The sequence below is a fragment of the Amblyomma americanum genome, chromosome 4 (assembly GCF_052857255.1).
Source record: "Amblyomma americanum isolate KBUSLIRL-KWMA chromosome 4, ASM5285725v1, whole genome shotgun sequence".
NCBI classification, from domain to species: Eukaryota; Metazoa; Arthropoda; class Arachnida; order Ixodida; family Ixodidae; genus Amblyomma; species Amblyomma americanum.
Window position 1 is genome coordinate 117,082,085 of NC_135500.1, and position 27,878 is coordinate 117,109,962.

The 27,878-nt window shown below is 44.2% G+C and overlaps 1 protein-coding gene across 6 annotated transcripts in view; it reads right to left on the reverse strand.

Annotated features, from left to right (window-relative positions):
* Window positions 1-2,703: 2,703 nt before the first annotated feature.
* Window positions 2,704-27,878, reverse strand: part of LOC144128266 (cholecystokinin receptor type A-like) — a 179,620-nt gene continuing 154,445 nt past the window's right edge. For 4 of the 6 annotated variants that reach the window (XM_077661545.1, XM_077661543.1, XM_077661540.1 and 1 more), the window contains exons 6-8: window positions 22,257-22,355; window positions 4,108-4,322; window positions 2,704-3,073 (exon numbers count right to left, since the gene is read on the reverse strand). In XM_077661545.1, the coding sequence (XP_077517671.1) occupies window positions 4,201-4,322; window positions 22,257-22,355 (221 nt within the window). In that variant the 3' untranslated portion in view covers window positions 2,704-3,073; window positions 4,108-4,200. Of the gene's footprint in view, window positions 3,074-4,107; window positions 4,323-22,256; window positions 22,356-27,878 lie in introns of those variants that run through there. The other 2 variants (XM_077661542.1, XM_077661541.1) reach the window with 2 other exon arrangements.

A 27,878-nucleotide genomic window follows, 5' to 3' on the forward strand; every position in this document is an offset into this window, starting at 1 on the left:
TGGACGGGGTAGTAGAAACTATGGTACTCAAGCCATCATAACAGTCGTGTGGCAAGCATTTTTTCGCTAAGCTTGCATAAAGTTGGCGTAAGCGATATAGGCCGGAAATTTCCGAGGTCTGTCGGCGACTTCCCGGCTTTGGGATGGGGATCACAATAGCCGATTTACAGGTTTCTGGTACGACGCTTTCTATCCATACATTGTTAATGGTGGCGAGGAGTTGAGGGTGTACAGCGGAACTCAAGTTCTTGTAAACCTCGTAGGGGATAGAGTCCGGTCTGGACGCAGTCTTCCGACGGGCCTCATCTATTGCTGCAAGGAATTCAGGCATAGAAAATGGGCTTGCAATTCCATCGGCGTCGGCTGCAGATGTGAGCTTCTCGACATATGCTGGAATGGCAGCCAAGGGGGCTCCTGTGACCTTTGGAGGCAACACATCTTACTTCGGCGAAAACTTCCGCGCTGCCTCTCTGGCGAAATCATCCAGAGATAAATTAGCTGCGAAGCATGCTGTGGCCACTGCGTCCGGACGACGGTAACCATGTTCCATTGCACGGAACGTTCGCCAGAGCGAAGCATTCGATAACTTTGTCGAGAACTGCTCACACCACGCATGCCACTGCCACCGCGAGAGATGGCGTTCATATCTGCGAGCCTTGGCAGTAAATTAATTGAGCCTTGTCCGTGCTTGCGCAGAAGTCGGGTCTCGGGAAGCTGCCATCTCCGCTCGTCGGCGAGCAGCCCACAGGTTAAGCAGACCCACATCCGGCTCCGGGCGATTGACGTCAGCCCAGGTGACAACCGTACCCTTATTCAGCGCAATTTTTATGCAGTCCACAAGTAGTGTAGATGACTGCAGAGAGGGATCTTTGACGATGGTGTGAAAGGTGCTCCAATTGACCACAGAACATCTACGGCGTAATTGGCGGGCCCTTGATGGATTGAGACCGATGATTATAGCGTCACATAAAGGTGACTGCAATCCGGGGAGCAGAACGACAGCGAAAATGGCGTCTAAACAAAACTCTTTATTTGGCCTGACTTGCGCCCACAATGAACTGAATCACTCGGCAGAGGCGTAGCAACAAGCTTGCTCGGCGGTTGTCGAACAGAATGCTAGCCGCTGTCGGCCGTGCTCAATTTAAAGCTGATAGCGAAATTTCGAGATAAAGCGTGGAAAGTTACTAGAACATTCTGGAACAACGTAGAATCAGTTCTGCCTGGATGCGATCAATCGAGTTAAATCTGTTCGCGTCTTGCATCGCAAACAAAGCGATCAAGCGACGTGGCGGCAGATTTGAAGAATGAACAAACACTGCAAAGATTCGCGGCATTACTCCCCTCTCAAAGAAGCATCGACCCGATGCATTAAAACAAATTGCTACTAGTACAAATAAACGGATTGTGCGAAAATAAACACAGAATGTGGAAATGCAGCGTAATTTAGCTCCCATAATAAGGCTTCAGACGGGCGACATTGACTTCTGGTCGTACGAGGCGTCGCTAGGATAGTCATGGCGTCAGGGATAACTTCACAGTCCAGTTCACCTAGCCGACGGAGAACCTTGTACGGGCCGAAATAGCGGCGCTAAAGTTTTTCACTCAATCCACGGCGGCGAATGGGCGTCCAAACCCAGACTTCATCTCCTGGCTTGTATACCGCATTGAGTCTTCGTAGGTTCTGCCGTCTGGCGTCGGTTCGCTGCTGGTCTTTGATTCGTAATCGGGCAAGCCTTCGAGCTTCTTCTGCGCGTTGGAGGTAGGCGGCGACGTTCTCTTCTTCGGTAACGTTGAGCTGCATGGCGTCTAGCGTGGTCGTGGTCTCCCTGCCATGGACGAGCCTAAAAGGCGTCATCTGGGTGGTTTGCTGAACTTCGGTGTTGTAGAAAAAGACAACGTAAGCCAGCACTACGTCCCAGGTCTTGTGTTCGGCATCGACATATATACATGGCGAGCATATGGCCGATGGTTTTGTTCAGGCGCTCGGTCATTCCGTTGGTCTGCGTTGGTCTGCGTTGGCGTAGCGTGGATGACCAATGTGTGAAGTGACCGACTACGTGCTTTGGCTGTCAAGAATGCAGCATGGTGGCTGCCAACGAATAACACTTGGTTTCAATGGTTGATAAATAAGGAAGGTGGCTTCGGGGCAATTACTGACCAATATTGGAGTGGTGTAAGCAACACAGTAAATAATTGCAGTCAGTCACTGCTCGATCTGCGAGTAGTACACCATCTGCTTGAAAATTTAGGTCATGATGTTATCAGGGAATTACGTTTTGTAGTACTCCTATGCAATTGGCTTGCGCTTTAGATTCTTACTGCCGGCGGGGGCATGGGCACAGACCTGTACGCTGGAGTCAGGTAGTGCATACATGCGCGAAATTTGCAAGTGCATCCCTGGTTAAACAATGGTAGTTGCTGCTTTCACAGCTCTCGACGATGTGGTTGGGAGGAAATATATTATGGCCTTCATTGAAAAAAATGGACGAACGAATGAGTGTACGTCAGCGTCGAGCCAGAGGCAAGATAAATGTACAGTAACTTGAAATGTTTTACCAGAAAGCAGTAGAGCACACATGAGAGTTAAAGCTAGCAGGTGATACTGAAAATTGCTCTTTTATACTTATTGAGCTCAGCTTACTATAACCACGTTGTCTTCAAGGTGGCTACAATGCTCCAAAGTAATAGAACTTGCAGCAGTAGTGACTGACGATGATGGTTTTATTTATGCTGATGACACACCCAACAAGTTTCATGCTTTTTTTGACCAGGAGAACACAGAGAAGAGAAGGTGTCCGTTGTTGACGATAGATGACTTGAGTACCTTGGCACGACACAATGAAAACACGACACGTCGCGAGTTGACCAGGAGAAATGGAGCAGGTATGCGCGCTATGTCCTCACTCGTGCGGCAGAATATCACACGTTTACAGCCGCGAGGTATAAGCCACACATACACAAGGAAGCAGTGGTGCATGGAGGTCAGCACAGTGTGTCCATCTCCGCACTACAGTCTTGTGCTCAATGCAGCGTTTAGCTGACAACGGTGGACTCTTCCAGCGGCGACGGATGCCTGTGTTAAAAAGGAAAAGAGAGGAAGAAATAAATTAAAATAATATTACTCCTCTCAGCCCCTTTCTTGTCCTTTACCCTGCTGTATGTAGTCTTACCTATCTAGATTTGCCAACTAGGCCAGCACGCTATTATGGTGCATTAAAATTTCTCTCATCGGCGGTATACCTAAAGGCTACATCTCATGAAAGTTTAGAAAATATTCCATGCATATGGTTGAATCGAAAATACTGAAAACGTCAAATGCATGCACACTATCCTTCACAGATTTCACTTCCTTTATATAATTATTTCTCGGTACTGCTAAAATTCCAATTTTTTGGCTTGAAAAGGTATGAGGGGTTCAACTAGCGGGCTCTGCGATGACAATATGTTTTTTGATACAGAGAAATAGCGTTTTTTTTGGGCTCACATGCAACATTTCCAGCAAAGTGCAGTGGGATGTATGCACCAATTCAATACCACGTAGTCGAAATATGCAAATATATGAAGGTATGCTAAGCCATAGCAGGGTGATACGTGCGCTAACCGTGCTTTCAATGCGACGCATATTCGAACATGAATCGGCAGCCTTATTCGCTGCTGCGGATGTCAACAGATCAAACACCAAAAATGAAAGAAACTGAAATTTCAAGAAGTTTTCTTGCACGTGGGTATAGTTCTACACGATGTTGTATTTCTTCACCACGAGTCTTTTTTTGTGTGTGACGATGGAGGACACACAAAAATACATTCATTACAAAGGGTGTCAGTAGCTACTGCTACGCTTGTTTTAAAGAGTGTCTAGAATGTAGTAGAATTCTATTGCTAAAGTCGACACGCTAGTCAACACAAAGTCGTAGTATCCTCTACATACATTTATGCTCAGTACCTTTTTCCTGTTTTCTGTTAATGTCAGGGCTCCTAGGTACTTTTGCTTTATATAAGGCGGGGCACGTATGCAAGAGGGAACAATAAGACGAACTAAAGACGGTATGGTGGTCGAACAGTAGCGGTGCCATATAAGTGCCATACAAGCGCTCGCACAGGCGTCACCTTGGGGCGCGGCTCCGTTGACGGCGCACCGGTGCGCACGTAATTTCCGGGCGGAAGTGGTGCTGTTCGGCGGTGAGTGGGGTGCGGGCCCGCTCAGGACTCGGTGTCGCTTGCGTGGGCGCCATCGACACGCCGGGTGCAGTAAGTGGACATGTTGCAAGAAGACGAGGACTCCCCATCAGCCACCGATGTCGCGGGCGGCTTGCATACGGCTGCTGCGCACGACCAAAAGAAGCAGAGACCGCGGCAGTCAGCCACCAGAGACACACGCTTGGGGAGGACAAAACCACCAGCCGCTGTTGGCTCTGGGCATGGGAGTTGTGCGGCCACTCTTTCTTATTGTGGAATAGTGTTATCGTTCTTTTCGGGCGAACTTATTCCACTGTACGTAAGGCCCTTATCGTAGCCTAGAATACTTGGGCCATGGCCTCACTGCTCCCTTGCCCACGACGACATTGTAGTTGTACAGTAGTACCCTAAGTTACAGACTTGAACGGCAGCTTAAAAATTTCGTTTGCATCAATCTGCGATGCTCTTCATTCGTTGACATCTCTTTTTTAAGCACCTTTTCGTCTTGTTATTGTTTTAACTTGGAGAAGCGTAGCCAACCCGACGCAAGTGTGGTTTCATAGGTAGATTTCATCGCAAACACAGGAGGACGGATGACAGAGAATGAAATTTACGCATGACCAAACTTTTTTTTTGGTTCTCGTGTGTTTGCGCTGAATTCTAACCATCAAGGAACTCAAACTCGCTCAGTGAGGAATTCTCTTGACGCCTGGTCACTTCCCTCCGATTCTATGCTCTTTTCGCTGGCTGTGCAGGTTACGCTACGCTAAACTAACCTACACTAAACTATCTATACTTATACTAAACTGCACTTATATCATACTATACGTAGCCACGCACATCAAATGAGCTGAAACGACGTGGCCAGGCTTGTCTACTCGCTTGAAACAGCATTCCGCATTGAACGGTTTATGTTGGAAACGAAGTGGCAAAAATGATGCAGCGCAAATTGAGGTATGTCAGTAAGCAACTAAAGAGCACACGTGCAATTAAAGCAAGCTCCGATTCTGAACGCAGACACATGCTCTTTTGGCCATGCCACAAAAAAAAGATTCGGTCCAGAACAACGAAAAATTTTGAACGGGCAAAACTTCCTGTACATCCACGGGAGTAGGTGTGTAAAAATGGTCCTGGAGTTTATTAGCCGCCACGGTCACGGTGGTTCAGTGGTTATGGAGCTCGGCTGCTGACTCGAAAGAGGCGAGTTCGATCCCAGCCGCGGAGGTCGCATTTCGATGCTGGCGAAATGCTAGAGGCCCGCGACCTGTCCGATGTCAGTGCTCGTTCACGAACCCCAGGTGGTTCTTTTGCGGCGCCCTCCACTACGGTGTCCCTCATAGCCTGAGACGTTCAACCCCATAAACGATACTTCAGTTTATTGCAAGGAAAATTTTAGCATTTTATCTGCTGTAAGTACTTCTGATGTTCATGCGCGGGAATAACAATAAGCAAAATGCTGCGTCATGAGTGGGTGCAGTCGAATAGGCGGTCAAGATTATAAAGCGCCGGTGTACGAGAAGACGCAGGAAGTGACATGACATGCAGCCACATCTAGAATAATTTAAGACTATTCGCAATCACTGCAGTTCAAAGAAAGACCACAAATTTATGACATGAATTACACGAAGAAACCAATGGTGCTCTATTGTGTTTCCCTCGGCCCACAGCGAAGCAAAATACATAACTTAGTTGTTACTGCAAATAATCCGGAAAAATACCACTCTATGGACAGCGACCATTTCAAGCGTCTTTAAGTGTCATTTGAGTAAGTTATTCACTCTGTTCTCACCGTTATATTGCCTGCGACCGTCTGCCTTTTCATGGGCGTGTAATGTTTGTTTTTGATTCGCTGCCATATCTGTTTTATTATCGATCTAAATGCTTTCTTTTCTCCTGTGCCTACATATCTTATGTGTTACATCTCCCTTTATGTACTGCCGTTTGAATTCTTAACGTTAAAATAAATGACAGTTGATCACGATGAATACAAATTGTGTCGCACGTGTTAGGGATTTTTCCTTTTAACCTCAACTGACTCAGAGAGCAAAAACGTACATCAGCAGCACCACATTCATTGGGCAAACTTGGACACCAACCCATCTCGTAGGTCAGCTTGATACAATTGACTAGACTGAGCCATTAGTGGTAGTACGCTCGGGATTTCTCTTATACTATGTCAGCAACTATTGTATGACTTCCTAGGTCTTGATTCAGTGATCAAATTTCTAAACAGTTATTAGTTTCACTGATTGCAGGCTTCTATCTTGATTGATTTCTTGACTGAATAATCAGTCGACCGGTATTGCCAACCTGCTTGATGCTGTTTTAAATACTTCTTCAATTATGACGTCCAAGCTTGTGCATGTCCCTCACATGAGTTTTATTAGTGCTATAGCTTGCAATGTTGCACGTGAATTCGCATTGCCTCAAATCTTTTCGTAGTGCGGAGGCAACATCTGAGCATTACAGCCTGAACGTCCTAACCTGGGCTAATACAATGTCCAATAGGACACTACAAGAACGTCCGCCACACAAGACGAAGGAAGATGCGTTCATGTCCGACATTCATTATTAAATGCAATTGAATCTCTCATATTCCTTGTAATTATGAAAACACACACAAAAAAACAATCCGACGGCTGTGATCAACCTTTCATTACTGCATTAAGAATGCTTCCGAAGAAGGTTAGTTCTGCATCTCTATTTCAACTTAAAGCAACACTGTAAAGCAAACAGTTCAAAATGCTGATAAATAGGTGAAGGCCGTTGTGGATGACTTCGTCGCTTTTCAAAAAGAGGATTTTTTTGTGAAATAAATCTCTGATTTGCCTGTCATTGTTGCATTTGAGTTACAGCAGCAATTTTCTCTATTACTGCTATACTTTCACAAAAATGGAAGCTGTAACGTGATCCATGAAGCGGCGACGCGGCGTTTTAAATGTACGGCAGATAAAGAAACGAGCCAAGCACGCATAATATTTCTTTATTGCTCTCGATAACAATGAACAAACGGAAAATAAAGACGTGAGGTCAAAGCCCAATAAATTTTATTCCTGCTCGTGAAACGCTCGAGACTGAACCCCCTTCGCTTATTGGACCTAGTAGCACCTCCGTCAGGATCGCCACGCAAGATATCAGGAAACAATGGAGATCCTTCAGCACAACTACGCGTACACATTGAACAAAGTCCCGGGGCTTCTGTGTCACAGTGCGCCGTTCCAGCTACCTGGGGACTACGAGGTATTCAAACATAAGCACTCGCATGCTTTCCGTGCTCGCGAATAATGTGGGCGGGGTTTGTAGACTCACTGAGTTGTTCAGCTGTCCACATTTCCTCTTCGTCAGTTCCCTGAGTTCTACTGCTAACACGTTGGTCATATATCTGCTTTTCAGAGGAAAGCGAGGACTGTAACCGCGAAACACAGTCGACGGCTAGCAACCGGCCGGTCCGATCCAACCCTTAAAATCGTGGAGGAGCAGGTGGCTGCGGACCCCAAGTTAGGAATTTTTTTTTTCTTTCTTTCCTGTCTCCGACGGTCGGAGCCAGTGGGTGGTCGTGCATCCCGTAGGGGAGCCGCACCATTGGAAAAGCTCGATGCCCTTACCTGTCATGGCCAGGCGGGCCAGAAATGGAGTCGATGTCAAATGAAGGATCAGAGCAAAATCTCGCTGTCCCCATTCCCATCCCAATTCCCATAACCCTTTCCCAATTCCAATTTCCCATACCCTACATCCCACCCCCTCCGCTACGTCCTAGGGGAGATCAGGGGAGTCTCCCCGGGCCCGTTCTCCCGGCGATGGGTCGCTTGTAGCATTCCCCCCTCCCCCTTTCTTTTATTTTTCCACCTACGGGTGGCAAAACGATGGATTGCCTTCGGGCCTTTTCATTTATTTTACGATTGGGTCAAGCCTGTTATACGTCAGTGGTGCAGGCAGGAGCTTATTGGTTTACATTCTTTTTATGGCAGCTCCACCATACTATATGTCACTCCGTGAGGCATCCCTGAGCTGCCTGCTAAGATACGTCAACAATTTTAAAGGAGAAATATTCTCTTCCACGTTCTGTTTCGTGAATGACTGCTATTGTGCAAGAGTGTCGCGTCTCAGAGACGGCGTGCACGTCTCAATGAAGGCTTAGAGCCTCCGGGCATATTGGGTTGCTCCCTTAAATACGTTGTGATTTTTGGAGTGCACTGAGAACGAATAGTTCGCAAAAAAACCGTAAAGATCGCACATAAATGCCCACAGAGGCTTCCCGGACTTGTAAAATGAAAGGCTCTTACAGCCTGTTTGGCTGGCGATAAAAAAATATTGGGGGAGAATAAAGGCCTGCACAATACGGCACTCTAATTGTGGCCAAACCGTCAGCTCCGAGCAGAAAATCAAAAAGGTAAATCGACAAAAGAGTAAAAAGGAAGCGAAAGTGGGCAAAAAAAGTGGAAGCAACTGCACTTAAGCCAGAGGTCACGGTTCAAAGAAAGGAACAAGAAAAAGAGCGTTCATTAGAGGTGAACGCTTTCTATAGGTTTTATTATCCCGAGCTTATAACCCCCTTTTTATAGTACTTTAATTCCTGACTTCATTGTGCAGACATTTTCAGCAGCGTATAAAGCCAACAGTATTGACTAATGCATACAATCAATACAATGAAATGAAAATAAGTAATTTTAGAGTTGAAAGCTCTCGCATTAAAATGTACAAGCCCGCAAACATAAAAAAAAGAATAGGCTTCTTGCGCTCCAAGTTTTCATTCCAAAATTTATGACCCTTGCCTGAGAGTGTCAAGTGTTTCCCATGCAAACTTCTTTTCCAAGCTCTCTACTCCAATGGAAACTTTCCTTTGAGTAACAGTAAAGCGCTTCGCAACTTTACAAATAATATTAATCAACGAAGAAACCTCTTTCATTGTAAGTTAAAGGAGCTGGGGCTTGAGTAATGAAAGAAGGATTCTATTTTTCCCTTCACTTGCATTACGCGCAATTTTCTAAGGAGAGACTCACCATATATCACTGGTGAAATGCTCAGGTCATTCAAATCATTTTAGGGCGAAAAACAAGATATATTCTTAATCTTTATTGAGTATCAAGAGGGACATTATGGAGAAGTATTTCTGGACACCATCTTGTCATGTACACATGAGTAGGAATAATTTGGTGTCTGACCTTAATAAACTTTATGTTTGCTCTTAATTCTGCTCTAGACAGGATCATTCAAAAAGTTGACATTTTGATCAGTGAGGTGGAGACGCTAAATCTTGTAGTACCTCTTTCTCTGCAAAGCAATTGCGCTGACGTAGACTTCAAGCGTAGAACTTAAAGGTATCCCGTATAACCGGCACAATAAAGTATGTACGGCGTCCGAAGGTGCGTCTTCGGAGTGGGCTCTTTTTGTGAAACAGTCGCTGAAGAAAGCTACGGCGCGCCCTATTCGAACTTTGTACTAGCTATTTGAAAACTATTCAATAAGATGAGAACACATTATATTACTTTCAAACAACCTCAAAAATGAAAAATTTAATTCACTCAGCGAACCGAATAGGAGAATTTCCGGTTAACTATTCGAAAGTTTAGGATAACCGCACACCCCTATCACTCTAAGCAAAAAAGGACTAAAGGAAGGGTGACCCGTTAGCCCTGTTCGGGACTAAGTGATTTGCCACAGCCATTAGTTCTTGTCAGGACTAACTACAAAATGTCTACCCGTTGGTTTCTGTGGAAAGGGGCGACAAAATATGCAAACAAAGCGTTATTTCCGGGATAATTTAGGAATTTAGGGAGGGACAGTTTTCTACAGCACCGAGCGCACATACCACAATAAAGGAACCAGAAATAAGCGCACACAAGAGTATGCCAAGACTCGAACCCACGACCTATCGATTAGGAACCAAGAGCGTATTTGGACGGACCACCACAGCCGAAAGCTCAGAACAGGAAATAGAAGCCGTATTTAAGAAGCAAACAAATTGCGTGGGTTCACCGCTCGCAGGTTTCTCAGACATATTGCTGTTCAGAGCAAAGCATAGTGACTTTGCTGCCATATCCTTCTGCAACAAGTTTTGGTAGGCGTTAAATCAAACGCACAGCGGACAAAATTGCGTTTTTCTGGCCAACAAAGAAGTATCGAGCAATGTATACATCAGAACCAAAAATCACTGTTTTTTTTTCGATTTTTGCGCATAAGCTGGCCTTTTTGCACCAGACAACATCAGTTTATTAATGCTTTCTGAAAACAAATATAGAAAACCATGGTTCATTTCGTTTTCTGTTACTGGCGGACACCGGCGACGAGAAACTGACTCTGCCCCTCACTGCTTTTCTAAGTGTAGGCGATGCTTATTGAGCATCACATAGGCTCGTAAACAAGAGACAACGAAATGAAATTACCTGTACTTGCTTAAACATAACTCCCAGAAATCACAATCGAGAAGTTCTGAAGCGCGTAGTACATTTTTATGCACATTCTCAGCTGTCTGAAACTTCGGTTCCACGAAACCTTTTTTTCGTGCTAATATTGGAGTCCATCCGCTTCGGCAGGGACAGCGGTGGTGCTCTCGCTAAATTTACGCGACATTCTGCGCATCGAAAAATCGAGCATACTGCAATCGATGTCTACTACTGCGATATTCAGGGGCAGCTATGCTGCGGTTCGTGCCCCCGTTAGTCTATTTATCAACAGTTAGTCCGCTGAGTTTGCGAACGACACGGGTTTGCGGCAAGTGTGCCGCCTACAAACTTACGGTATAAAGGCGGGTTTCGAGAACTAAGGTATTTGTTCTCCGACTAGGCCGTCTTTTTATAATGACTGCGATTAGCTGAATGACTGATTAACTGAACTCTTCGCATCCTCCTGAGTTTGCGGCAGGAAAAAGAAATAATGGACGCAGACATGAATGCGCGTCTGAGCCGTTTATTTCCTCGCCACTCATGTGAGATTTCGACAATGAAAATATTATTAAACCAAAAGATTTGCATCCCCAACATGCGCCTGCAGGCACACGCTGCTGAAGCCGACAATTATGTAAGCTCAGTTAGCGCGAAAAGTTTAAAATGTCAGTTATCGCAAATGCTCGTTTCACGATACTGCTGAGCATAGAGTGGATCAGCAAGAAATGCTGCTCACCATGAAACGATAGCGCCCCGATGGTGCCATTGCACGGCACGTGCACTTTGGCGCACGTCGAATGAAAATTACCTGCGAGTGCAGACAACCTCGCTTTTGAACACCTCTCAACCTCAAAACCGAGCTCCTGCGCCTAAGTTGTCCTCTTTTGCATAGTACCCGTGGTAAGGTTATATAGGAAAACGGAAGAAACAAAACAAAGTGCAAAACACCCATCTGGCCGTAAACGAAGCTTGAATGCGTGAACGATCAACGCAAGGCACCATTAGTATTAATAAATCGATTGGACTGCGATGCGTGCCTGATCACATGGCAGAAGCAGCTAGGCTTAGCAGTTTCCTAACGCAAGTCAGTACCAGCACGCATCACTGAAGAAATTTTCCTAGCAGTGCTTTCCACATTCAGCCATAACTATAAACACGCGTCCGATCGGACATGTCGGACAGCTATAACCCTATCAGCGCTAAACAAGTTTTGGATTGTCGTTGTGCTGGCTGGGTCAATCGTGTGTCGCAGTTCTTAAGTAATGCCCCAAGGATAAAAATCACTACAGCATAATTTTAAAGGTCTAGTGTTGTTGTATATTCAGCAATCGCTTTTACTCTACACGTAATGGCCAAGAGTCGCTGGAGTGGGAGCATGCAGCCTGTTCTGTAGGTACCCTAGTATACAAGGAACCTGTGGAGCGAGTTTTCTGCTTTTTAATTAGAAAAACGAAGAACTAGAAAGAGAAGAGAAACAATATTGAGAATGAAATTTTAGAGGCACAAAGAGCTGCATAAACTCTATTATTATCGATCAGGGAGCTACCGCGTTGCTCCATAAAAGACAAGCGAATAGACCGATTTGGGCAGTTGTTAGAAAATATTTACGCAGCCAATACTTTTATGAAGCGCAGTGCCCCTAAGAGCTATTGTTATAGCATTGTAAAGGGCTGAGCTTAGAAGCGAACGCCGAAACGGGTCACCGACGTGCCCTAAGGAGGGCGCGGGAAGAGCGCCCCGTAAACCGACAGTACACGTTGTTGGCGGGAGTCAGACTGGCCCCTCTCCTTGAAAAGCGGGGGAACGTTTATTATCTTTTCCCTCTCTCTTTTTCCCCGTGCAGCTGGGTGCCGCTGAGAAGGCGCCTGCGGTGTCCTTGGCGTCTGCTGCATTGGGGAATCGTCACAGCTATATGTACGCTCATTGCGTGAGTAAAGACCACTCTCGGAAACGTCACAAAAAGGAAGTAGCCGATTACAAAAACAATTCCCTGAAATATAATTAATTGCAATAATCAGAACGGCAGCAAAATGACTGAACAATTGTATAAACGTAATCGATTAGTACTGCGTTAATTGCGTTTTAACATTTATTACTAGAATACCAATATACTCCGACAAAAAAGAACATGTGCGATTTGCTTGATATGTTTTCTGATGAAGTTCATGCGTTCCTATATTCAAAGGAAGTTGATTTTTGAAATTTTCGTGGCTAATCTTGCCACGTTTGCGCGTCAGGAGATCAGCAGCGACACTGAGCACTCTCTCGATGTGCGCGCTGGAGGGTATGGCGGCACTGCTACTTATGAAAAACTTCCGTATTATACTTCGTATTTGCGCCGTCCTTCAATGCTCGGTGTTGTGATCGGAGTCCCCGACCGCGGGAACAGACGAGCCCGGCAGGCGCCATCGAACTATGTTCGACCAAAGGTGCTGTCGTCCTGAGAAGAGGATTAGGAACGGCTGCTGGCGACGGCGAGCTGTGACGAAAGGCCTCTAATCCCTTCGTCCGGAGTATGGAATGCGGCATTTCTCCCGAACTGCGCCCTCACGTGGACCGGCAGAAAGACCCGAACGAAGGCGCCGGACCCTCCTCGCTCGCTTGCACCTGCGCGGCCAGACAAAGCGGGGGCGGACACGGCTGATTCATCTTACCCTCTGGAATTCACGGGGCCGTCAGGACGCATCTTTCCCACGGAGGGGATCACCGCCTGCAAAGCCAACGGCCTTATGCACCTGGTCAATCCGTCGGAAACAGCATTCCAGGACCTCAAGGCGCCAGGATTCCTTATCGCCTATGCACGTGTTTGTGAGGGCGGAGCGGTCACGGGGTTAGGGAAGAGACTATGAAGAGTGTGTCTGCTCATTGGACGCTTGATCAGCCACCGGTTTCCCTAGCTAGGTGCCTAGGGAATATCCACTGTATTTAAGCCGCGATTTGGCTGGTTTCACGGCACTTCATCTCTGACTTTTGGTCTCCCTGCTTCTCTTGTAAATATGTAAATAAACCTTCAAGTTTACCAACCCTCCTGAAGGCTTCCCTCCGTCGTCTGCAGAGTTCATCGTCATGCGGTGAAGACCTCGGTCCCGATACCCAAGCATGTCATCGGGTCTGAGCGATTTATGAAGCGCGGCTTTACTTTTTTGTTGGCGCTCTGATAAGACGTTGCCGGTCTGCGCTTGTGAATGCATTGTAAAGCGCCTCAACAATGGCACCTAAAGGTACCAACAGTAGAAGTTTAATCCAGACACTTGTAGATACTGAAAAAAAAACAGTGCAAGAAAGGTTAAGACAAAAGGACACACATAGCTGCGTCTGCCTTTTCAGCCTCCTGTTTTCTGCGCTGATATTTTGAACTAGAGGAGCCTAGGGGGGCCACAAACGTTTCTTGATAACAGTACAATAAACTCTAGCAGTAGTGCTGCTTTCAGTACAACCCTTCTTTTACTCGCCTACTTGACTATATTCCCGCCTTGATGCTCTGTGTGGAAGCCTGAAACTTGGGTGCAGTGGAAGGTACGTTCCGGCGGCTCCTTACAGGAAGGCGAGGGGTGAGGGGCGGCCCCTACAAAGCGGCTACGTGAGAATGATATTTCTAGGGACGGGCCCTACCGCAAGAGAGGGCCGTGAGCTGGTCGTAGTGTGTGGGATGTTTCTCCGGAGCTGGTCCGTCGCTGCTCTGCCACGAAAAACACATCCCCGCTAGCGGCAGTGTTTGCCGCCAACTTGAGGTTTTCGAAACAATACCGTTGGTTAGGACAAGTTTTCGGAAAAATTAGCTGAATTACAGTAATCAGCTAGAGAAAAAATTATTGAATTATCCGAAAGACGCTGATCCAAAATGTAAGGAATGAGCTACAAATTATGAAGACAATATAATTAAAAAATTACAGGGGTGCGCTTAAATCTGTTAGGTGCATTAATGCGAAAGCTTTTCTCTTACTGCCGCCGATTATGTTGCTGCGTGTTCGTTTCTTTGCGCCTTTGACGTTTCTAGGTCGTGTTTTCGCTCTAACTTCGCATCTACCACATCCGAAGACGTACGTCCCGTTTCTAGAGCGTCTATTCAGCACAACAAAATACAAATTAATCAATTATTTAGTGGTTTTTATTGATTAATAACCTAATTCACTAATTAAGTAACTCATGAATTCGGTTGAATTACCAACCAATATTTGAACTCCCTAATTGTCCTATTTAGGTATTTCGGCCAATTAAGAATTTTATTCACATATGTGAATGCACTTGTTCATTTATTTAATTCAGTCATTAATTTTTTTATCAATTCCATCAAAAAATGATTAATTTGTGGACTAATTCAACTTGACCAATGACTTGAGTAATTGACTAATTCAACAAATTATTTTTTCTTCCGTTAACTACCAATCCGTATTAATTAATATTTGTTTATGCAACCATCCAATTATTTACCCCTATAATGGATGATTGACCGTTCGTGCGGACACGCTCTGATGAGAGCTCCTGTACAGGCCGCAGCATGAGACAAGAAATGCTGTCGCATTAAAACTAATCAATTGCCTGTAACGCGCTAAGAGTAACTCTGGCAAAGACCAACTACCGCGTACGAGACAGTGGTTGGGAAGTGAGGTAAGGAAAGTGGGGTATAACGAACGAAAGCTGCGCATGGTCTATGAAAGACGTCTTAATGGACGGTTCTGATGCAATTTCAAACACCTTGGTTCTTTAACGTGCACTAACGATAAACATCATACAGGCGCTTTTGCATTTCGCCTTTATAAAGATTCCCTTTTTTGGAACCATAAAAAATCCTGGACATGGGCGTTTACAAACAAAAAACGGAAGAAGACGCAAATTACACCAGCACCGAATAAATATCTGTAGAATTAGATTTCGTGTTTTCCTATCCCGAAGAGGTAAAGGTATACGCGATGTTTGGGGGAGCTGTTATCCGTGAAGGCATGATGACATTGTGTGGAAATGAAAGATAAAACTTTTGGAGGAATTACCTGCGACGATTGTGCAGTGTAACATCAATAATGACATAAAATAACCGAAGTTGTGCTGCTTAGTTTTCGCATATACATGGTCGCGGAAGGAGATTAGAAGACAGCTCGAGCGCTCGTCCCGTCTTCTAGACTTTCGTCCTTGTTGTCTTGCGCTACCATGTATATAATAATAACACGGCTCGCTGCTACAAAGACATCATTCCCTCATTGCAGAGACAAAAATATCACATGAACCACTACGATAACTATCGTGCAGCTAAGGACCTAAAAGCGCGAGATTCTATACAGCAGATGTACCGTCCAGTTGAGCTTCGCTTACAGCGCAATGGACTTCAATGCTATAGGAAAATAGAGTGAGGTGAAGCTTTGCAAAAGAAAAGAAAGTCTGAGTCAATGTTCACGCCCCAGGCGCAAGCATACAAAGCGGTGCGTCCCCATAGGCTGCATGAAGCGAACGCTGTCAAGAACAAATGGCTCGACCTGTCGAAAGCTTAATTGGCCGTAGCCCGTGCCCCGCGGCTCAAGGATGTCCCTCCGCTTTTCCTCAGGTCGTTCATTCTGCGGGGTTTGAGGCACGATTAATTCTGCTAATTGAAGGTCCTGGCAAAGTTATGAATACGGCGCGAATAAATTAAGAGCGAAGCGCGAGCACACAAACATTCACCTTTTGCGCGTTGGAATGTTGTGCGAAATATTTTTCTTTTTCGCTCAACCGACGAGTCAGCAGATGTACGACTCTTTTGAAGTGCAGTTCAGGTGACGGAGAGGCGCTTTCGGGAATGCTGAAATTTTGCTTCGGTCAGACCGGCAGAACAAGATTTTTTTGCTAAAAACCAGTTTGATAAGCAGCGGATCATAAGCGCAGCGTCTTCAGGGTCTTTCATGTTCCTGATAAATGCATAGCGACCAGAGGTTTTTTCATATAGTTAGTTAAACTGTATGAGATATGGGCATTATGTTTCAGAAATGTGGACGCTGTCGGCACAGCTAAATTTCAAACATATGGTATGGTATGGTATGTTATGGTATTGTATGGTATGGTACGGTACGTTGTGGTACGGTATAGCATGATATAGTATGGCACAGTGTGGCATTGCATTTCATCTTACTCTTTTCTTTAGTATTGTTTGGTACGCTGTCTGAGGGCTGGCACCTTGAAGCTGCACTGCAGTTTCGGAATAAAGCACATTGTAATCAACGGTTCCGAATATTTTTAGACTAAGTAATGTTCTTTACCATGCACGGACATCGCACAGCATAAGGATGTTTTCGCATTTCCTCTCCATTCAATTGCGACCACACCTACTGAGATTCTTACCGCTTCCTCAGGCGTCGCAGACGAATGCCAAAGCGATTCAGACCAATCTAACAGCAGCCACCCCTCCCTTTTCTTCTACAGCAACTAGCCTTAGTGTGTTTACGGCTTGCGTGACTATTCCCGGAAGAGCTGTTACGTGCTGTGTCGGGAAAATGAGCATGATGGACATGCCGACAACACGAAGGTCAAGGGGACTCTGAAGCCTTTCCTCCGGTTGGACGGTCATCGGTCGTCAAGGAAATGTGAATTTCATGCAGTTTCCTTTTCACGTGTCGACTTGTGCTGCAGCGACACATAATGCGAAGCAAATGAAAAACACCGCGAGCAGCGCGTTTTACACAACACATCTAAGCAGCCACTTGCGACTTCAAGTAACTTCGAAGGCCACTGAGTGAAGGACGCTGTAGCGCTCGAAACAGAATGGGCTGAAATTAACGTGTGCTTGAAGACTGACGTCCACTCTCAAGTTCAAAGCACGGTCATACGTTACGAGAGCCACTACTGGCTGGGTAAGGAAGCCTTCCAGTGAAGAACTGAGCATTCGTGCTAGCACTGCTGAAAAATTCCGTGCCCTGGTAGCAGGATACAATAATTCGTCGCACCTTATGTCTCTGCACTGATGAGTCGCAACAGACAATGACACAAATCTCATGGCGCCGGCCTATCACATACAACAGTTTTTGAAAGCGACCGACACTGCAATTATTGGCCAGGTTTGGTTTACGTAGGGTGCAGGTTCCCGACATGGTTCATGAAGAATACGAGAAGTTTGGGCAATTAAAAACAACCCTAAGAAAAAAAAACACACAATTTTAGTTCTTAGTAACTCTCCATATTCCTATGTTGATGATCGTCCGCCAGAAAGAGAAGCAGTTACAGTTGAGAAAATTGCATTTAAATTTACTTTTTCTGCCAATCCATCTAAACTTGTGACGTCCGCTTTAAAAATTACTGGCGCTGTAGTCGAGCCTCTGAAATCCCCGAAGCTAAAATATGCGTCTACGCGCCACAGTTTACATGCGAAACCGGCCGGTGATAACGACACCAGCACCTCCTTTCTTGGCGTTTCCTACGTTATAAAAGCACTGTCTTCATTGAAAGTAGCATGCTTGACGTAAGAATGCAACAATATATCAGAACGGAAATACATGGGAATAAACATATCCGTCCACATTACGGCTATTACTAAGGAAGCTAATCGTGTCCTGTTTTACGACGTAATTTGACAATAGCTTCTGTTTTATTTATTTATTTAAAATATTCTCAGGGTACAGATGCAGGTTAGAGAGGGGAGGGGCGGATACAGGTTATACAATGTCAAGACAGAAGGTTTAGATATTAAATGTATACAAAGTAATGTTAGGACACGAAGAAAACAAAATAAAGCAAAATTAAAATTATAACAACGAAGTTCAAAATGTAATTCCTAGAAGGCGGCATTGGTGTCAAATATATAACAAAAGATATAAAATGTAACAAGGAACACACTATACAATGAAGATAGACAAATGAAAAAGGGTTAAACACTAGGCAAGAAAGGAGCTTAGCAGCGCGGATTTAAATTTTTCCTCTCGACTTATACTTGTTAGGTTATTCCAATCATTACAGGTCCGGGGAGGAAACAAGTTAGAACAGGCAGCCGTGCTTGAGTGTGGAATATTGACCTTTTGACTGTGGTTACGACGATATGAAATATATGATGGGGGTTGAACCCTCAAGGAGCGCAATGTTGAGTTATGGTGGTATATGTTATGAAAAATTGAGAGGCGAGATAGCTTTATTCGAGTTGACAGGAGCGGGAGATGCAAGTATGCTTTCATATTGGCAACGCTGGCTGTCATTTGATAGTTATTTAAGATGAACCGGCCTGAGCGATTTTGCACTGCCTCAAGGGACTGTATGAGAGTTACTTGGCCGGGATCCGAGATGATGCGTATTCCAGTTGTGGACGAATGTAGGCTGTGTACATAATTAATTTTAATGATAATGATGCAAGACCGAAATTACGACTGTCTCTATAGCGCTGATGGAACTAACATGTGATGTCCAAGACAGGTCATTGGTAACAATTATACCAAGGTAGCGGTCTGATGTCACAGATTCTATTAAGACGTTATTAAGCGTATACGTGGGATTGGTTAAGTTAGTGCGAGATACCATCATTAATTTGCATTTGTTAATATTTAATTGCATGCACCATGTACTGCACCATTCGTTAATATTATTAAGGCCATTCTGAACTAATAGGACATCAGAATTATCAGTAAGTTTACGGTACAATACACAGTCATCAGCAAATAGGCAAATTTTGGAAGAAAGGCAAGAAGACAAGTCGTTTATGTTAATCGAGAATAAGAGGGGACCCAGAACCGATCCTTGCGGAACGCCGGACTGTATTGGGGTCGAAGGTGAGTTAACTTCATTAGAAGTTACAAACTGAACGCGGGACATGAGGAAAGCACGAATCCAATCAATTACGGCAGGGTTAATGCTTAGGACGCTTAGTTTATGAAGATGTAGCGCGTGGTTTACCTTGTCAAGAGCTTTATAGAAATCAAGAAATATACAGTGAATTGGAAAACAAGAGTCAAGATAGGCATGCAAATAACTAGTGAAGGAGACAAGCTGAGTTTCACAAGAGAAATGTTTACGGAATCCATCCTGGGCACTTGAGAAAAAGTTACTTTCGAGAAAGTTAACAAGTGGCGTGTATATAATGTTCTCCATGATTTTACATGGTACAGATGTAAGAGTATTGGGCCTGTAATTGTGGGGATCATGTGCTGGACCTGACTTGTAGATGGCGATTACTTTTCCAGATTTCCAGTCATGAGGTATAGTGCCAGAGTTAAACGATTGTGAAAAATTCACTCTAGTATTAATGAACTGTATTCCACCGTATTTTGAAAAAATTTTAAATTGAGCTCCTCAATTCCGCAAGATAATTTGGGTTTTAATTTATTTATTATAGCTTTGGTACCTGTCTACTCAGATATTATGGGGTCCATGATCTGATAATTGGTAGGATTCAAAACTGGCATCCGAGTGGTGAGTGCAGTAGATGAAAATGACCTAATGAATGTGTTAAGTACTTTGAACAGAGATGAGGCGGCACTGAGTCCCCAGAACTGGTGAGTAGTGATAAGACGCTCTTATTAGTGTTGCCTCGAATGACACTACAAAATCTATTTGTATATTTTTTTAGTAACCGTGGAAGAGTAGTGTTCAACAATTAAAACTTAGCTGACCTTAAAGACGTGACGTAAGATTTTGCCTCTTTTTTGTACGCTACAAATGCGATAATTTTGAAGAGCGTTTTGGTGATTGAGATAAACGCTTTTTCTTGTTCGATAAATTGTTTAGATGAGCGTTATACAAAGGCGCTTTGTGGCTAGTGTACGCGGTTCTAAGGAGGACGTATTGGATGATTAACTCAGAAATTTTATGTTTGAACATGCCCAGTTAGCATCTATGCACCGAACAAGATATGATGGCAGGAACACATCTTGAAGCGAGCAGAGTTCGCTGTTGATCGCGCGGTAATCAGCTTTGTTAAAATCACGAAATTTTCTTTTTTGTGTGCTGTTTTTAATTTGAGTTATCGTTATCGTGAAATGTAAGACATCATGATGTCTCAGCCCCGGCACGTGCGAAACAGTCGATAAGTTGTCTGTTAATGTCGAAGGAATAAGGTCGAGAATTGATGAGGCATTTTGTGTTACACGTGTAGGAGAACTAACGATCTGTGACAAGTCGAAGTCTGAACAAACGAAAAAAATATATTAGATTCAGTGGACTAGGGATTCGAAAATGGGTGATCATGTGACCAGACGATATTTGGAAAATTGAAGTCACCTAGAGGTAAAAGTTCAGCTTCAGGGAAACGCGGGCCAATCTGATTCAGAGAATCGTGTAGGTGATTGCAGAAGGATGTGTCAGCCGAAGGGGGTCGATAACAAACGCCTACTATTAATTTTTTAAAGTTAAGATTTAGGCAGCATCATATTAGCTCTAAATTTGTAATAACATGTACAACAAAAGAATCGATGCATTCATAAATATTAATTAGGACACTACCAATTAGGCATCTTGCATACATAACGTTAGTTCATCTAAATCACGACTATGCATGCGCTGCATGGGAGCCTCACATTTCTTATCTGACAAAAACACATGATTCAGTGCCAAATATTGCAGTTACATTCATCCACTCTGATTACTCTTATCATTCGACTGTCGCTGTCAACAAATCTAAAGCTACCTGCCTGACACTGAGATACGGCGCAAAATGTACAGAACGCGTGTTTCCCAAATTTCATCTTTTATCCGTCGCAGATAAAAAAACTAGCTCACCACGCTTCCTTTTCCACTAGTCATGCCGAGCCACGTTTATCCTTCTCATGCACTTACCACTGCGCAACTATATTCTTTCTTTGGCCAGACAGCAGTCGACTCGAATGGCGTGCCTGCCGATGCCACAGTCCACAGAAGCACCGTCCATTTTACAATTTCCATTGACACTGTTATGCTATAACAGTGCCATTCATTTACCATTTATCTTGTATAATGTAAACCATTTTCCCTCTTGTAATACGACTATGAAGGTCACTTCAGGTTTACAATTGTTAAATCAATGAATTGAATAGTGGACACAGCTTTTTAACAGCCTAGTAATATTTTTTAAAATACCGGTGCCTCATTAAAAATGGTATGAGGAGTACCCGAATAGTGTAATATTAACCAATAGTTAAAGTTATTGACGAGGAAAATAAGGGCGGCGGTTTAAACCTTCCACACACGAAAATTCACTTCTGCAATAGTTTATACAAGTGATCACCACATAGTAGAATCTCTGAAAAATAAACACCGGGCAACTTACCATGTGGAATAACCAATACCCGGAGTTCAAAAGGGGATATGGAATTCAATAGAAAGGCCTCCCTACTTTGAATGCAAAATAACTGGATTTGTCTTTTAGTGCATATTGAGCGGTTGCCGTTAAGCCGGGTGTCAAATTTTGTGACGCAATGCAAAATTTTATTGTGAAAACAAATTTCATGCGAAAAATATGCTACCATCCGCAGATATGTTGTTTAAATCAGGGCAAGTATGAGCTAAGCTGTCATTTATACGTCAAGAGAAAATTTACTGTAAGTAAACTAATGACATTTGCTCCTTAACTTAGAATTATCCGAAACTTTTCGTCGGCATAATAACGATAAGCCTTTAAGCCCTGACAGCTCCTCTGCTTTCAAACATGCAGCACCACCACCGCAGGTTATTACTCAATATATACAGGCTGAAATCGCAAGGCACCTCTAAGATGCAGCTTTGTGGGGAAAGGCAAGCTTTATAATGTTAGTTTCGTGCGTTCTACGATTGCATTTTTACCGTGCTTCTTGTCACTGGCTTCGTTGACATCGCTGAGTTCCCTTTCTTCTTTGAGGCTGGAGAGTCGGCTGGCGAGCGTGCTCCGTAATGATCCCCTGCCTATGTGGGTGTGGGAAAGGAGGTATTTTCTTCTTGTAGCATGAAACCAAATCACGTAAAGACCGCGCAAAACAAAAGCAGTAAGAATAAGCAGCATATTATCCGCAAAATCAAGAAAATAAAACCTTACGGAGCATATGATGCGCTCATCCGGAGGCATGGCCCGCACCTTGAAATGACAGTTCCATAGTATCCTAATTGCGTCCTCGAAAATTTTAGTAAAGCCTAAAAAAACTGTGCCATTGTAAAACAAGTTATAGGAGTAAAAGTAGTGCATGTATGCCACAGTCGCTAACAATAAATCGAAGCGAGTTGCACGCTCTTTAAGGGGACCCGAAGGACAACTCCATGCAAATTTTATTACTAAAATATTTGAATTTTAAGGCTCTGCTCACGTTGCTTGAGCAGCAATTGACGCTATCGTTGCTAAGCAATTTTCGGTTAAAAAGTGAGTATTCTATTCCGCCACTCGATTTGGACTCGGGACGAGGGTGAAGACATAGTGTCTATGACGGACTCTGTGATAGCGGCTTTGAAGCGAATAGCAGGATTGTCGAGGCTCAAAGAATCGTTTAACGGACAATGACACCATGGAAGTGTCCTTGCAAAATTACGGCCTGTGCCAGCGATATCTGTCTTTCATTCTTCGGTATTATGTAGCCAAAAAATCTCCGTTTGCAGAGGAATATAGCATCTTAGGTTTTGTTACCAGACGATCGATACAGAACAGTGCTCCTTTAAAGCGGGCTAAGCTGAAACGCGCTCAATCAGAGCGAGGCTCGAAGCGCTTCTGCGCGCGAGAAAGTTTCCATTAACGCACACTTTTAGTCATCTTTTATGGGCATTCTTGCGGACGAGAAAAATCGATTTGTAGTGTTTCTTTTTAATTCTATCTCATACCTTGTGCAAAGAGTTGTCCGAAACTGCAACTAAAATCTCACACCTTGGGCAAAGAGTTGTCCGAAACTGCTAACAAAAATTTTAGGATTGTTCTCTGACTACATTTGGAAAGACTATACTGGTGTTAATTTTCTTTCACGCAGTACAATCAGTGATCAAAAAAGACTTTTGATTGCAGCGGACGCCACCTAAAACAAAGTCTATATCTTCCGCCTTATAAGCTATAAGACACTCGTCGAAATGTCTGTCACATCACGGCAGTTTTTTTTGTTGCGGACTTAAACAATAGCTATATCAGTAAGTCTGTATTTGAAAGCTAAACAGGACACTAATAACTTTATTTGAAAGTAAAGCGAAAGAGAACATCACTAACCTCTAAGGCTGTGTAGTTTCAGAATAGAGGCAAACATTCCAGACACACAAGGCACGCTTGCGCAATAAAAGAAACATGTCAAAGCTTCAAATATTAGTTATATGACAGAGGAAGCAGAAGTAACGTGAGTGAAGCGTTTGCAGCAGTGGGCTAGGCGAAAACTAAGCAAAGAGATTAGTGCAGAGAAAAAGCGAAGCCATTTGTATGCCAGGAAAGACAACAGTTGTCAAATCAGTCGCATTCTTCAAGTAATTAACAGATGAAGTTAACAGGGACAGAATAAAAAAAAAGCACTCTCATTCTTGCTAAGAACTATCAGTTCATATGGTTATCTTGTTGTCATATTCGGATCCGTAAAAAATTGGTAAGCAGCACCTTTTAAGTCCTACATGTGTCTCTCGTCGTTCTCACCTGGTTGCGCTGTGATATCATAACGGTATCATACTCCGGTATTTTCTCGTGTCAGAGGATCACCTCTTCCGGCTATGTAGCAAAGTGTAGACACAAAAATGCATTTTGTTTTTATTTTCTGAATAGATAAAACCACTCTTCACGCGACAGTATTTCAAAACAAACTCAGTAGCTTTGAAGTCGAAAACTACTCCAGAAACTTAGCCGTTATGATGAAAAGGGCACCTGTTAACGGCGAGATCTGTTGTGTTATGCCTGGTTCTCGCAAGGAGAGAATTTTGTGCAAGTGCCACGCAGTCGGCTATTTTTCGCGATGACGGAAAGTACTGCGGTCGTGACAACTTGTATGCTGAGTTTGGTCCCAGAGATATCACTACAAGTATTCCTGCTCCTGAGTGGAGAAACTTTTTGCCGTGCTTTAAGCTCACTTCTACAGTTGCAAGAATGGTCTGTTTTCATTAGTGCAGCGATGTGACGGGAGAGATCGCAACCCCAGGGAAGCGCTGCGAATGTTTGCACTATAAGGAATGCATAGCAGCGGCTTCCAATGTTCAGAGTAAGAGCGTCTAAGGCGCGTGTAACCCTTGCCTGATACCTTGCGGAGAGGTTTGAAAAGTATCGCATGTAGTAATGTGCTACTAGGAAGAAAAGATCGCAAAGCACCATGGAGGTTAAAACTAAAAGAAGCTTCGAACGCCCCTCATACAATGCTTCCAAGCAAGAAAATCTGTAAGAAGCGGCCGTAGCGCCATGTTAACACCTGGCGCGCTGTTGCCTCTGCCTAAAGAAACCCACCAACACTCTTCACAGCGACCACAACTGAAGCAACATTGAAAGATGTTATAAAAGGGAACACAGGCTCTCGTAATGTGCGAGACGCATTAGTGGCACCGGTCTGCGAGTTTCTGGCTTACCCCATGAATGCTTGTGTCTATTAGGACGCCGCAGAGGCTCGACGTGGCGCTGTTTCCTTTCGTTTTTCGCTCGTAGTTATACGGTGTCTTTGCGAATGGGGGACAACCTTGTCATTCAGTACGGTCGTTCCAGGGGCTGGTACATGTATGTGTTTGCAAGTGGAGCACGGTGCCACGCGGCGTACTAGGAAGAAGTTGCCATTCGGCGCCCCGAAGCACTCAATGCGTCTTGTGATTGTAATCCGTGGGGAGCCCATCAGAGCGCATTAGTGAAACACCTGGCACTGGACTGAAACTCGTCTAGCATATTGCGAAACACGCCACATGTTTCGTGAAATAACGCAATGGTAATCTCATCGCCAACGACAAGGCGAAAAGACGCTTTCGAACAAATAGCACGGTGAACTATTAGGAACGCCTTTTCTCATAACATGCATTTTTATCGCTCACCTTTCGACATCGCTTCTTCCCATCATCTGAAGATTTTCTCTTCCTTTTATGAGAAGGAAGGAGGAAAAGGAAAACAGCTACTCTTTATAAGCGTAATTTGTACTGTTCTTTCCGGGGCGCCATATGTGCTGTAATGTTCTGGAGGGTCGCGTTTGCTATGCCCTAAGCTGACTAACACGGGTAATGGCAGCATTATTTTTTGGCCCGTCAAAACATGAGGCTCCATCAAGGCGATTACCTCTTCTGATTCCGCATGGCAACGGAGCATTTCGTCTTTACAAGAAACGAAACCATGAGGTAATCACGAGGTGTACAGGTATTGGAAGCGTCACGCCTCTGTACTTCGAGCGGAGCAAGTAACGCTTTCATGGCTGATTTCAGCCGCACTTACAGCTGAGAAAAAGCCCCGGGAATGTCTTACTCGCCATGGGGCTCCTGGAGATCGTGAGATAAAAAATTACGAGCAGCGTCCTCTGCGTACAAACAGTCCTCATGAATCAAATTTTTCGTTATGCGGGCGTGAACAATAACAACCACAAAAATACAAAGGCTAATGTACAGCTTAACACGGACCCTTCAGCAAACCCGGCGTCGTAGTTCTGGGCATGGCCAAAGGGAAGTGAGTCTGGATGCTGCCCTTCTTACCCTTGCGATACTCCCGAGAATACGCTGTGTTCACCCGGCAACAAAGTTCCCTTTGATCGCGAAGCTCACGTTCTCCAATAGGCTCCAGTTACGTCCCTTGCTCTGTATTAACAAAAACAAGAAAGCGTGTGATGTGCACGAAGAAGTTAATAACCTCAGTTGGAAGCTCATTGATCGTTGTCTGACAGAGACGAGTACCTTGAGTGCACCGGAGTCTCCCAAACCCCGCTTCGGGGCGTACTCAAAAGTTATGCTTGGTATTGATTCCTTTTTTGCGTCTTCAACGCGATAGAAACATTCTGCACACAAGCAAACAAAACAAAATGCACGATTCCGCCTTCATGCCACTTATCATACCTGCAAGCGGGCGGTTCGCGGCAAAAATCAGCATTAAAGCAACGCATACAAGAACACCGGGGTCGGTGTTTTGCTTGCGATCGATATTTTTCATCGTCTTAACAAGGTTCCATCAAACCTGAAGTGGCCAGCGTGCTCTCAACTTTCATGAAAGAGCACGACTCTCAGTGACTCTTGGACCATAATTGATAAGCTTTACAGGAAAAGGCGAGTAAAACACAATGGGCCTCCTTCCGCTTTTAAGTACTGCTCGTTTAATCCGGCTGTCAGTGGCTCTAAGAAGCACTCCGTTTCCTAGTTGGTGTTTTTAAATCCTTGTTGTAAATACTGTCTCTTAAATCACAGGCCGCCCGTCTTTCGAACGACAGAACTTGGCAACCATCGACCCGTGCTTATGGTAGAATAAAATCACTGTCATCAGTGTACGGATCTTTTTTCCTTAATTTTAGTGCTGGTTTTTCTTTTGTTTTGTCCCGTGAAGATTACTGGCAGTGATTAATTGTGCTTTTGTCCTTACCCTCGGACTTAATGCTATCATCAGAAAACTCCGACCGCTATTTGCTCCCTCTACGTGCAAATTACTTTTTTTAGAAAACAAAAGTGTGGTAATGCATTTAATTAAGGCTGCGATTTCGGCGAGTTAATACTGATTCTTTGTTAAACAATGCAGGAAAAGAGAAAAGGTCATCCTACTCATCATAGGTTCCTTATGAAGAGCAGGATGGTTCTTCTGTTTCTTCTTTTACGTTTGGTGTTTGCTGTATTTTTCTTTCTGTAACCGAAAGCCTTTATGGACCGTTTCTCCGAATAAAAATCAGTTGCGAGTCAGCGCTTGTGTTGCGTGTACTTTCTTTCGTGTGTTTTGACTTTCCGCACTGTTTAACAAAGCAAAGCGTTTCTCATTTTTTCGTGACACCGATTGACAGAAATGGAGCCACTGCAAGAATACAGCATTAAAACACAGAAAGGGGCCTCTTAATTAACGTGAAGGAGAAATTGGACCTCCCCTGAAATTAGTACGAAGTGGCTGTGGTCCACCTTCCGCAATACCTTGGTCTTAAACTTTCCTTGACAGCTTATTTGAAGGTCCTAAATTACGAAGAGTTCAGTTCGCGCTTACTCTGAGTTGTGTAACGTATGAAGAAGGGCAGTGCCTCAGCGTCCTAACTTCCCAAGTCGTAATACGGAAGAAATTGAAAAAAAATGAGAAACGACTCAGTTAACCACAGGTGTAGATTGCCAGTGACAACGTCCTCATTTTCATAGACGGCAACAATTACTTCCAGTGTTTACTGAGAAATCACTCGTTTTTTTTTTTCATTGTTTCGTATGCGCAGCACAATGCTGTAAACATACACTAAAGGTTTCAATTTACGCTCTCACGCTTACATATACAAAACAATATTTGCTTACTAATATATTATGTGCACCTGGATACTAATAAAGAAAAAGCAACCGTGCGTTAAGAGGAGC